This window comes from Stegodyphus dumicola, chromosome X1 (genome assembly GCF_044657685.1).
Source record: "Stegodyphus dumicola isolate Sdum_Otavi_A_Nest chromosome X1, ASM4465768v1".
Lineage (NCBI taxonomy): Eukaryota > Metazoa > Arthropoda > Arachnida > Araneae > Eresidae > Stegodyphus > Stegodyphus dumicola.
In genome coordinates, this window is record NC_140780.1 from 9,395,044 (window position 1) to 9,408,282 (window position 13,239).

The window sequence follows — 13,239 nt, forward strand, 5'->3', positions numbered from 1 at the left end:
ACAGTCGGTGTGTATTCCAGAAATCCAGGTTTTAGTCCCGGCGAGGGCATTGCACATTTTTCACATGACCTCATTCAAAATAGCCTAATGACTCTACAAGTGATTCCCGAATTAAAAAAGGTGGTGATCGTCACCATTAGGATTTGGCGTCACCATTAGGATTTGGCGATCTAATCACCAGTCACCTTTTAAATGGGGAGTATAAAAGGTATTTTCTCCTTCCTTCCAGCATGCCTTCGTGGTGTAACTGACAGCACAACAGGCGCGTATTCGTGAGATCCAGGTTCAAGTACACGCGAGGACATTGTACATTTCTGATATCTTCTACTTCAAAATAACCTAATTACACTACAATATAATAGGGTCGTTTAAATTTACTGCAAACTTTAATCATAGGACATATTCTTAATAATAATTATCAGTTCAAAGGGGCTTTGTCCCTGAAGGAATATTGTTTCGTTTTGCGATTTTGCGTTGAATCACTATAAATGTCCGTTTCACTTTTCAAACTGTTGACAACAAATGTTAGAGTCCTGCATTATATTTGAAGAAATTAAATAATGAAAAATCTGCATAAATGTATGTATATTTCTCGCATTGTGATAAAACAACGGTACCAGGAGCCATCGAATTTTGAATGACGTAATCCTCCTACGAATATCGGCATGTGGAAGACCCAGTTTGGAATTTGTTTTATTATCAATTTCATATTTTCTAAAACTTTAACGAATTTTTGATTAACAAACTCAAGGATTTGAAAGCGAGCAATGGCAACACTCTACGGGGGAAAAAACCCTTTTATCTCCAGCGCGCGGAATTGTGTATCGGGAATTCTAAAGATATGCTCATTTCAAAATTATTTTGCGACATTGCTGTTGAACTCAATTTGATGGTTTAAATGCAAAGAACATGATATTTAATAAAGAAAGGTAACACACAAAACGTTAAAAAAAGCGCCCCTTTGGACGTAATTTAAAATCTGAAACCATTCAGATTTTTTTTTTTCCTAAAATTGAACCATTCAATTGGTAATTTTTAAAATTAATTTTCATTGTAATTTTATTGCTTACGAACATTTAAAATCAAAAGAACGTGCAAAAAATTTTAAATGCTTTATTATATATATTATTCAAAAATAATATTAAAAAAATTACAAATTCGTTAGCATACAGTTTTAAAAATTTTCAACGACTATGGATAAATAACATTGTTGACATACAGTTAGAAACTTAGAAAATTATATATAACGTAACTGACAGTCAATGAACTTAAAAGTTGTGACTTGTCTTTCTCGTATGACAATAAAATCCGAACAAGGTTAGGAAATTCATCTTAGGAAGGAGTGCAAGATTGCGCCTGTCTTTTGGCAACAGCCTCGAGCACCATAGAGACAGTACGAATTTGCTCAGTTCCGCCCCAATTTTGATGGAAAGCACCCCGAAGGGAAGGTTCTGATGGTCTCTTCTCTTTTACCCTATCACCAACCTCTCGAAAGGACTTTTGGCTCATATTTAAACTGCCCCTGTGCTGCACAAACACTATACATTTACAAACATTCATGCGTTATGCGGAATTCAAACCAGAGCTTTTCGATAGGGCAATCAGCGTCGCTAACCACTATCCCGGTTGAGCGCCCTAGCAAACTCTTCTAAACTAAAACAAAATAAGGCAAAAGTCTGGGGAAGAGAGAAAAAACGAAAATTGTTTTCGTAATCACAAAATTTTAATTTTACGTGTAGACTTTTGGTGTATTCACAACTTCCTTTTTTAATAAAACAACGGGCTGTTTTAATTTTTATGCTACAGATTAATCAATGTTCGATAGGTTTCTTGTTTTAAGAAAACTAATATCCAGTTTTTAAGATAAACCGACTGAGACCTGGTTGTGTTTGGTGAGTAAGATGGGCATAAAATCTCAAAATGTGCATATTACTAAAGGAACCGAGAAAATAAAAACTTCATCCATTTAAAGAACAGAACACGTAGTTCAACATGTGCAAGCAACACTGATTGCAAAAAAGTTTTTTTGTTAAAAAATTTATATTATTCACAATAATGCACTGAAAGTTAGCGTAGCTTTGATAAAGAATTCAGGAATTGCAGTCGTCCTCTTGGGGAAAAAACGGTGGAAAGTCCGCCTTTTATAAGGCATCGATTAATTTAGTTCTTGATATTGCAGTCGTATCGGAACACCTGAACGCAGTAAAGAAGTGTGACGCTGAGGATATTGCAGCCTTGTGTTGCTTCGAAACTGAGAAAATATCGGTCAAGAATAGACAGATTGCATGACAGAAGGCAGTCGTGCAAGAAAAATCGAAAAATTCAACCAATAAAAGTTCATCCTGGAAGATTAGATGTTGTAAAATGCTCAACTGTTTCGAAAAATTTGTGTTTACAAAACCTGATCCTGTATAACTTCATTATATTTAAAAAAAAGTCTATGAAATTAGGTATCCTTAAATAATGTTATGCAAAATACAAAGTAGTTTACAGTGCTGAATTTTCTGTATTGCAAGTTAATGTAACAACTCAATGAAAACAATAAGGGATAACAATTATTTTGCGTAATGACAGGTAATAACTGAAAGCCTAGTTTCTCAAACACTCAGATGCCTGAACATGAATCCGATAAGGTGTCATCATGAATAATCTTAAGGCATTTGCAACCAGAAATGATTTATAAAAAATATTCTATTGCTTGATTATAAGTAACCTAACAGCTGTATTTTCGTATGTGTGTCTTTTTAGCTTAATTTCTTTTAATAAGCCACGTAACATTTTCAAGAGCAGCCCAACCCGGACAGTGGTTAGCAACGCAGACTGCTTTATCGAAGGGCCCGGGTTCGAATCCTGAAAAAGACATGAATGTTTGTAAATGTATAACGTCTGTGCGGCACGGGGGCACACTAAATATGCGACGAGCGAAATTTCTCTCGAGAGGTTGCTGGTAAGCGAAGAGAGGTAGGAGACCCTCCAACTCGTCCCACTCGGATGCTTTCCATCAAAATTGGGGGGCGCAACTGAGGGAAGTAGTGTTGTCACTTGTATGGCCCTCAAGGCTCTCACCAACGACTTGCGCACTCTTGATGAATTTCGTGGACTTGTTCTAATGTTACTGCCAGACAAGTGATATAAGTCACAAAAATAACAACAGGTTTTTTACAAGACCTACAAAAACTAAACTTCATAAGCTTCATCAAAAGTTTAGGCATACACGGATTGGCCAAATCTCTCAGGCAAAAGCAATGCATGACGTCGAAAAGTCCAGCGCCTCACAGTGGATAATTCAGCTAACAGTAGCTCTTCTCTTACACTGGTTCTTCGGAATGCAGCTTACCTGAAAACAAAAATCAAAGTATCCCACCCGTTCATTTTTAACTTTAATGTCGCTATCTATCTCATTGCTGATATACTTACCTTATCTAATGAGAGACAGAATCTCTATACAAGTTCAATAGATGTAGGCATACGTGTGTCGGGATTGCCACCTTATTTTTTTTTTTCAATGGCGGGCCCTCAACCGACTTGTGCACTGCTAAGGACAGAATTGATGGCCACTTTCTTATGGAGGCACATAATAGGTGCGCCACTTTTGCTTCCCAATTACAGCCATGCCTTCTCTGGGATACGAACCGGGCCCTTTCGTATCGCAATTGGGTCTCCCAACCACTATAACGTCTGGGCGGTAGATTGCCATCTATGTAAAACCTGTTTTTAACTCTTGCCTAATCTCTTATTTAAGACAACAGGAGGGCTAATAAATTGTAGCAGTACACATCAGTCTCCCTGTGCACAGTACAATCTTTATCATTGTAATATATAATCCTTAAAATAACAGATTCAGGTTACTCTCAATAAAATGATTCTGGACTCTATGCCCGTACACTGGCGGTGCCATCAACGCCAAGTATATGGAATAGGGTTGCAGGATTTCGAATACCAATGAGAAAGTACTGGATGACTATATTTTCGGTTACCCTATTGTATTTTCAACGCCACATGAACGTACGCATATCAGTGAATAGGGACAACACAGAGATATCTTGGACTTGTTCCATACCGATTTTAGCGTTCCCATGACCAATGATCAATGGCGAAAGTTGGAACTGAAAAGCCAGAATCTCTCAAGCTCAAAGCCAGAACGTATTGGAGCTCATTTCACAATCTTATGAAAAATAAATCCTCTATAGCTTGAAGACTTGCACTATAAACTTATATCACATAGAACATCACCCATTGAATGTTCACAATCACCCATTGACAACGGCTCACAATCACCCATTGAATATTCAACTTAATAGTTGGTCGAACCGCTCCTGGCGGCAATGCATGCTGCGATATTTCGTAGTGCCCGAATTTCCGGCCTACCATATCCCAGACATGCTCGATTGGTGAAAGATTTGGTGACCTTGCTGGCCAAGGAAGAGTATCAACCGCACGGAGACAGTCCAGATATATGTGAGCGGTATGTGGGCTGGCATTATCTTGTAAAATGGCCCCAGAAGGACGTGCCATGAAGGGTAATGCAACCGGCCGCAGGATGGTATAAGCATATCTTTGAGTTGTTAAAGATGTACGGAGGTGAGTAAAGATGACCTGTTTTCATAAGAAATAGCGCCCCACACAATCACACCAGGGGTTATGGCTGTATGCCTTTATAAAACAAAGGGTGATTGAGACCGCTGGCATCGTCCTCTCCAGATACGAACGTGGCCATCATCTGCTTCAAAAGTGAAACGGGATTCATCGCTGAACAGTATACGATGCCAGTCTGATGGCAGCCATGATAATCGGCTGCGACACCACTCCAAACGACTCTGCCGATGTTGTGGGGTCAAAAGTCTTAAAGGCCTCTGTGAGCGTAAACCCGCCTCCGGTAAGCGCCGTGAGGTGGTGGACGGTACCGCGGAAGGTATAGACGTGGCTGCAGTGCCTTGAATAGTCGACAATGATACCGTTGTGGTGGTTTGGGCCTGGCAAACAATTATCCTACCTTGCTTCGCATTTATGCTGCGTGGCCTTCATTTCATCAGCAACTTCCTTGTAGCAACTATTGCTGCCAACATCTTTGCACAGCAGTGTTTGTACGCTGCAGGTGGCGGCCTATTGCTCGGTATGACCACCCAGCTTCCCGCAACCCTACAATGCGACCACGTTCGAAGTCGTTTAGTTGTCTGTGAGGTCTTCGTCCACCATTCTCGCTACATTTACAGTGAAATATCAGTTGGTGCCTACGTTTAAATATAATAAGCATGTGTAAGAAGTTGTACATATAAAATTAATGCAAACAGATATACAATATTACAGAATTACCTTTTACGTGGCTGCATAATGTCCATTTGCATATCTAAGTACAAAATGTTTATGTTTGCTTTGTAAAAGTTCTTTCAGTTCTTTTCTGCGAAGCATAAGTGTTTATACGTAGGTTTCTAAGAGGTAAGAAATCAGTTGTTCACAGAGTCTTCTTCTTGTATCAGTTTACTATTAAGCAACCACAGTACACTTTTTTTAACTATCGAATGCTTTTAATTTTGATGTTTTTGGGTGGAATATTGAGAGGGCCACAACTTTTAGCATTGCTGTGGCTGTTATTTATATATGTTTGCGAGTGCATTTCTTAAAATTATGTACAGTTGAGCAGTAATACGTAAAAGGAGTACGTTTTTTTGCTAAACATTCTTTACTAGGTCGTCAATACATATAATTAGTAGGAAGACAGAATTTACAAATGACTTCAGATACCCATTTTCCTTTTCTTATCATACTGCGTACATTTTAGCAATCAAACAGTATGATAAGAACGAGGAATTTCTCAATCATTGCACCCTGAAGTACGAGGAATCTCGCAAGCGTTACATTTTACAGTCATTATTTTGTACGGTCTTTCAGCAAAGATTTTGCTTGTTTGCTAATATGATCATTGATATTTGGGGATTTTTGAGGCAAACTCACTGTACCTGACGCATGTTAAGTCCAAAGATTTGAATGTAAAGAAGAACTTTCCGGATTTTTCCCCTTGATATATCTGTTCTTGTTTGTGTATCTTTTAAACGTATCCAAGTTATCGCCTACCAACGGCCGAGCGTTCAAGTCGCTGAACACTGGTAGTCGAAGGAACAAAAAAGGAAAACTAAAGTGAAGCGAGAAAGGAGAACGGGTCCGTTTCTATCATAGGTGCAAACTGCGCATGCTCTGTAACATTAAGAACTGGATTGGCTCATTCGTACCCTCGGAAAGCTTTCATCGAGTTTCTTCTCGTCAGTACAATAAATTCGCCATTCTGAGACTTGACCATATATCTTGTGATAGTGGACGGTTTATAGGTTTTCGAGCTCAGCCAGCCCAGCCCAGCCTAGCCACCATTTTTCATCATGAAGGATTTTGGATTTGTAGTTTTAGTGGCTGTACTTAAGTATTCCGGCACTTTGTGAACTTCCTAGAGTGATTGACTTCCCGGTGAGTATATGTTGCTATCTTATATCTAAATAGTTGTTTTTCAGTTTTAATTAGATTTAAGTTGCTGTTTTTCACTTTTAATTAGATTTAAGTTGCTGTTTTTCACTTTTAATTAGATTTAAGTTGCTGTTTTTCACTTTTAATTAGATTTAAGTTGCTGTTTTTCACTTTTAATTAGATTTAAGTTGCTGTTTTTCACTTTTAATTAGATTTAAGTTGCTGTTTTTCACTTTTAATTAGATTTAAATTGCAAGTTTCATTTTGGCAGTGTGCGAGGTAAAACCAGTCACTTATTCTAAAGCAGTATTTTTGACTGGAAATCATGAGAATAAAATTTCACATTCCTGTACTCTCTTCAGAATTAACCGCTGTGTATTCTAAGTAATGCCAGAGAATGCTTATTATTTATACCTACTCGTTAAGTGCATTTATAGAGCACACCTAAGAGTGCATAGTTAAATGAACACTTAGATAGTTTGGGTGCTCAGAAAACATTAAATGATGAAATTCTGGGCATTAATTTGTACATGCGTAGCCATGGGTACAAAATTCTTTTAACTGCTGGGTCCTGAATATGTATGGATTAGACGAAATGAGCTGGTGTGCAGAGAAATTGTCCTTTTGCTTACTTTCTGTAAAGATATCGGAGAGTGAGGCTGTGAATCTTGATTAAATTTGCTTTTATTTTGGGATAAATAATTTCTTAATTTCCTGAGAAGCATTAAAATTCGAATAGAATATTGGGATATCAGTAGGAAGAAGTAAATTTTAACTTATCTCAGAAGGGTCATTCCCGTGTTACACACAATTACTGTTTAAAAGTCGAGAGTGAAATTGTTTGTTCATACTGTAAACTGGGGCCACCACAAGCCCAAACGCTTTAAGTCTCTGAACACTGGTAGTTCGGTCAGAAGTTGAAATCCTACGAACGGGCTGGCTGTATGGGAGTTTTTGGGGTTTATCATATGTGTAACGTGTTAATACGAACCAGCTTTCCTTAGAAAGTCCTCCACGAAGGCATCCCTCCCCTCCCTTCCTTCCGTGCAGTGCCATAGGGTGAAACACGTAAATAATACTGTACTGCTGTTTTGTTGGAGAAAGATTTCTTAATTGAATGTCCGTATTTTAATATTTTTCAACTGAAGTATTTTAGCGTATATAACCTGCTTTCGAATGTTTAACTGGGGAAGAGTACGATTCTAACTTTTTTCAGCGCCTAAACCTTGGGTTTGATTTGGTTTTGTGTAGTTCATGGTATTTTAAAACCATCCATTCTAATGTATTTCAGGATATTCATTTTTCCTCTTTTGCATTGGAAATAATTATAAAAAAATCTCATGGGGCAGGTTCGTGTCAATATTTCAGCAGCACGCAATTTCATTTAATTTTGTAAGTCCGCTTCTGTTTTAAATGTGTTGCATGTAACTATCATGTGTTTGGCGCATCATAATTTGCCAGTTTGTGATAAAATTTCGCTACCACTATAACTATCAGCTTTTCGAATGTTCTACCCCAAAATTAAAATGTCAGCAGGTTCGGTTTTCAGTCCATAAAAGGAAATTATAATGCTGTATAACAAATTGCATTCCCTTTTCAGAAGAACTATTATTGTTGCAAGCACTCATTCTGAAGAATATGAAATTAATGAGTAGAGTACATTATGCTGTAGAGCTACATTAAAACACAATTTTAGCCAACTGTAATTAAATACGTGAAAGCTAATTTAATAGCTAACTGTAATTAAAATACATGAGTGATTTCTATTAAAAATATGACTGCATAATTTGAATAATTTACTGCACACTAATGCTGTACTACAAATCTCGCAAAACGCAGATCTTCAAATATTAGCAGGGCTTACCAGCGGCCAGTTAGTAATAATTGGTAATTCAAGCCCAGTCCAAATCTTGGCGAAACAACTGGCTTCATGAGAAATTTCGTGGTTTCCTCCTTAAACGCTCCTCCGTGAAGGCATTAACAAAACAGCCTAGATATAAATTTGAACACTCATAGCCATAAGTACGGTATTCTTTAACTAGATAGCTTAACTAGACAGCCTTCGTGCAGTTGCCATAATCCAGTAAGGCTCAAACAAATATTAATTTTTAATTGTGGGTTCGTCTTTATTTTCGCTAATTGCAGTAAATTTTTCCAGTTTGATTTCTGTAGTATTGTTTATTTTATGTTACCAATGTATCTTTATATTTATTTCATGTATAAAATGCAGGCATTCTATTGAATGGCTCTCGTTTTTTAGGCGAACTTTGAGATATAGAACTTTGAGATACTTTAAGAATTATTATGTACTTTACATACGCATTGTATACAATACCTAGGCATTTTATAGAGTGGCAAATGCGCTTTAGGCAAAGTATGAAAAACAGTCATGCTAAGCTATTATTTAAAAGACGTTCATTCCTGGAAAATGCAATTTTATTTTGAAAAAATTATGAAACTACCATTAAAAAAAACTTGTTCTAAATACCTTAAAAATTATCTTAGTACATCGTAATAAATTTGTATTCTTTACCTGAATGGAAATTAATGAAATGTACCTGACAACAGGAATTAAATTCTGAAAAATCATAGGTTTCACAATGCCCTTTTTAATATTGCTACTTCTGGAAGGACTCCCAAAACTGGATGTACAGTTCAATATTATTTTTATATATATATGTAACATTTTTGTACTTGGTTTCAAGTTCCTTCAACATTGTGTCACGGCCTCCGTGGCCAACAGCCAAATGAATTTCGTGAAGTACGAGAAATAACTGACGTCATCTCTGACAGGACAAATGAGTTTACTTTTGTTTTCCACAAACATCGCATCCTAGCGGTTGAGCAACCAATAGTCCCATGGTTTCTTCTTGGCAGTCACTTTGCGTTTTTTACATCATTTATTAACTTCTGCTGAGTACTTTCCGTTATTCGAAAAGTATCGCAGATGTAGTTCATACTTTGCCGGTTTGTCATTTGGCATTCTAATAAAATGCCTAAGCAAATGTGTGAAATGTTTAATCGTTTCATACATTGCCGGCCAGTTTTTCACGTTTTATACAATGCCGGATTGCATACTTTGCCGGTATACATATATTTTGAAATGATCACGTTTTGAAGATTCTCTTAGAGAATGTGAATCGCAAATATAATTTCAAATATCATAAGAGGTAACTTAAGATTTAGTAATTAATGATTTTTAATTATTCTTAGATTTTTGTTTAATTGCATATAAATTGCTTCTTTGTTCTAGCTTTAAGAACAGTTTCAGTGTACATGCGATGCTTGAACAATTGCATGAAAAGATTATATTTCGAAAAAAAAAGAAAAGTAAAACATTTAACTCGATGCTGCTAATAAAAGTGGTCTTGTCCGTTTAAACCAGTTCTTCAGAGACCTCTCTGTGTATTTAGTCCCATATCGACATGTTGGATCTTGTCCACAAAGTCACTGTTATTGGTAGCTGTTTTAAATTCAAAAGTCTTACATCCTCGAATTTACCCATTAGGCATAAAGTTATTTTTCGTTATATTGTTATGAAAAACGTTCTAAAAAGAACCCTGAGAATCATGCGGGACAAACTAAGCGGTATAATTTCTGACCAGCTGAAGTTACCGCGTCAGAGTGGCCAGGAACGTGCCATATTAGTTTATAAAGATGCTATGCTCAACACTATATTTATAAAGTAGAACTGCTAAATCCTGTTTGATAATTAAGAAATAGAAGCATAAAATGATCTCTAACATTAAATATAACATTAATGATTAATAACATTAATGATCTAAACATTAAATATGTTATTATACAAGTCCGTATTCTGACGTTCAAGAAAGCACGCGATTGCATGTCACGTCATTGTACGTCGAAACGTTTTCGTTAATGTCAGCATTTTGGCGTATCAGCGGCCGAACGGTAAAGACGCTGAACACTGGTAGTTCGGTCCGAGGTTCGAATCCCGCGAACGGGCTGGCTACATGGGCGTTTTCGTGATTTCCTCATGTGTAGCCTGTTAATACTAACCAGCACCTTTAGAAAGTCCTCCACGAAGGCATCCTTCCCTTCCATATAGTGCCTTAGAGCTTACCACATAAATAAGAGAATATCAGCATTTTAAACAAATAACTGCTGATGTCAAACTTTTTGTTTCAGGTTAGAATTGACACGGTATGCTATTGCCACGTTAATTTATTGATTGATATCGGGAAAAATTTGTTACATTAAATTTAAATCATGTCATACGGAATGATTTTGCTGCTTGGAAAGAATGATCCGATTTCATTTTGAAATGTTTTAGTGCATTTATTTTTTTTTTTTTTTTTTCAGGTTTACACAGAACTTATAAATTTTGCTTTGGTCGCTCAGCTAGCGGGCTTGCCCGCCAGTATATTTTAAATTTCAGTCTTGCATGATTTAATCTTAATGCTTTTAAATTACCTTTAAATCATGTTTTGCATATTTACTTAACTTTTCTTCCTTTACAGAGATTGAAACTGCCTGCCTGTAAGAAAGGCTTCTCATGTGGTTATATAGCAACCGACGAATACAGGGCCATCGAACTTTCCATTAAAGAGCCTTGCATTCAAAGCGAGTAAGTTTTTTTATCTTTCAAACTTGCAAATCTAAGTTTCATCTCTATAGCAGCTTGAGATAGAAAAGCTTATCACTAAATCATATTACGTAAAAGAGTACTTTTATGTATGAATGTAGGTTAAAAGCAGTTACAGAATAATCATAGCTACATACTTTCGTAAATAGTCGATACTTACAAGCAGCACTCAAAATAAGCATAAGGATTGTCTGTAACACTAAGAAGGGAATTTCTTAGCTGTCAAATTGTATAATTATGTTTTCTTAATAGAAATAGCGAACTTGCAACAATCTACTGCTAACATTAGTTCTGCATTTTTCCTTTCGTTCTAGATTATTTTTGTTCTTTTTATCAGAACAACTATATACCTGTGGATCGTGACGTTAAAATCTTTGAGAAATAGCGCTGTAAGAAGTTTCCTGTTTCCATATGAAACGCATTTAACTCTTTCAGTCCCAATTTATTTGTTTCAACTGACTTGATGTTTTTATGTACTATTACCAATCGTCACAAAAAATTGAAAAATACCAATTTAAACATTTTATTTTAAAATGAGGGGTTTCAGGGGCCTAGGACAAATGTCCGACTGGGTGGTGATGGTGGGACATAGGTGTCCCGTTATTACTAAAGTGTTGACACATAAAAGAAAAAATCAAAAGAAGCTATTTTCATAACTTGCGTGTGATAAGAAGTAACAGTTTCTGCATAGGGGTAGATTGCATGCCACACGTTGTTTTTGTTCTTTTCTCTTGGTACAACTGAGATGCCTTCTACTGGGTTCTTCGATGGGTAAGTGATCTCCTATATTCAACAACTTTGAATTGGATGATAGTCTACCAGTATGGTACTTTATTCTAGTGGTAGTGTATGGTCTATCGCTATAGTTTTGTAGTGGGGATGTTGGAAATGATGCCTACTACCAGTGGAACATGAACTACGCCGTAAATTGATGCGTTAATTCCCTCTAGGCTTCTTTAAACATCTACTGGGACTTGCAGAACCCATTGGGACTGAAAGGGTTAAACAACACTTTTCCGAACATATAAAACTGAACTTGAGAACATGCCAAACAAAGTATTTTCAACTTTAATTTGCAAGAGATAAAGTATAGTTTATATGAAAGTCAACATCATGTAGCTATTGAACAGGAATATTGAGTAAAGCGAATACTTTTAACCTCAAGTATCTTTTTAAGCAATTGTTAGAACTTCTGCACAAACGTGACTTTTCTATGTTAGCTTAATGTGCAGCATGAAAGTATTTTCAATTTTGATTATATAGGTAAATCTAGATTTTTCTTTTTTTCCGCAGCTGTATTTGTCCAAAGGGAACTGATTGCAGATTTTATGGAGTGGTAATAAAAAAAGTGTATGATTACCGTTGTTACCTTTCTTTAAGAACTCAGAGTGGAATATTTGTTTAGAATAAGGACTTTGTTTTCAAGCAATGAAAGATTCAGTTAAAAAAATGTTGAGTGGTGCTCCTCGCTAAAATTTTCATTCATTTTTATATCAAGAAATATTGTAGTCAATAAAGTTTTCTTATTCACTAAAACTACTTTATGGATTGATTTTTGACTGATACTTTATTGATTAATATTTGCAGTTTGGAATCGAACTAACACTGCTCATGATATTTTTCAAGTGCTGTTTCTTTGACAATGATGTTAGATTTATGATTATAGCTTAATTTCTTAAAATGTAACTTAATTCTAGAAACTATTGTGATTTTGTTATCTGCTTCTGCAGTAGATCGGATTATAAAATCACCAATAGATCTGTAGTAGGTCATAATCTAAAGTTTCCTTCGAGAATAATACAGTTGAAATAAACATTTTGAAAGACACATATAGGTTCGTCTGAACTTTCAGCGTTATGCTTAGTTTAGATATTCTTCACTTTAACATGGACGTTTATTATTTTGAAAATACCGGAATTTGTGATCTTATAAAATAATTGGTACTTACGTATTATCGCAACCAGGTTGGCGCGATTTGTAAGTTTGAGTAAAAAAGTATGAATAGAAAGAAAATGTACATTTATTAATTACAGATAATTTTTAATACAGTTTTTTATATTATTTTGTTTTAAAATATAAAATAGCAATTAAACCCTTCCGGTTTCGAATTTGAATAAGTTGCAGAATTATTTTTTAGGCGGAAATCTTTTGGCTATTGCTTTTAGCACTGATTAAAAACC

General features: G+C 35.9%; 1 protein-coding gene across 3 annotated transcripts in view; it reads left to right on the top strand.

Moving 5' to 3' along the window:
- LOC118191430 (uncharacterized) overlaps positions 1 to 13,239 on the top strand; it is a 355,798-nt gene that overhangs the window by 199,179 nt on the left and 143,380 nt on the right. Inside the window, exons 1-3 of one of the 3 annotated variants that reach the window (XR_004758591.2) lie at positions 6,247 to 6,456; positions 10,935 to 11,041; positions 12,353 to 12,598. Coding sequence is in view for 1 of the 3 variants with exons in the window: in XM_085807210.1 (XP_085663336.1) it covers positions 10,935 to 11,041 (107 nt within the window). In the remaining 2 variants the exon portion in view is untranslated. Of the gene's footprint in view, positions 1 to 6,246; positions 6,457 to 10,934; positions 11,042 to 12,352; positions 12,599 to 13,239 lie in introns of those variants that run through there. The other 2 variants (XR_004758590.2, XM_085807210.1) reach the window with 2 other exon arrangements.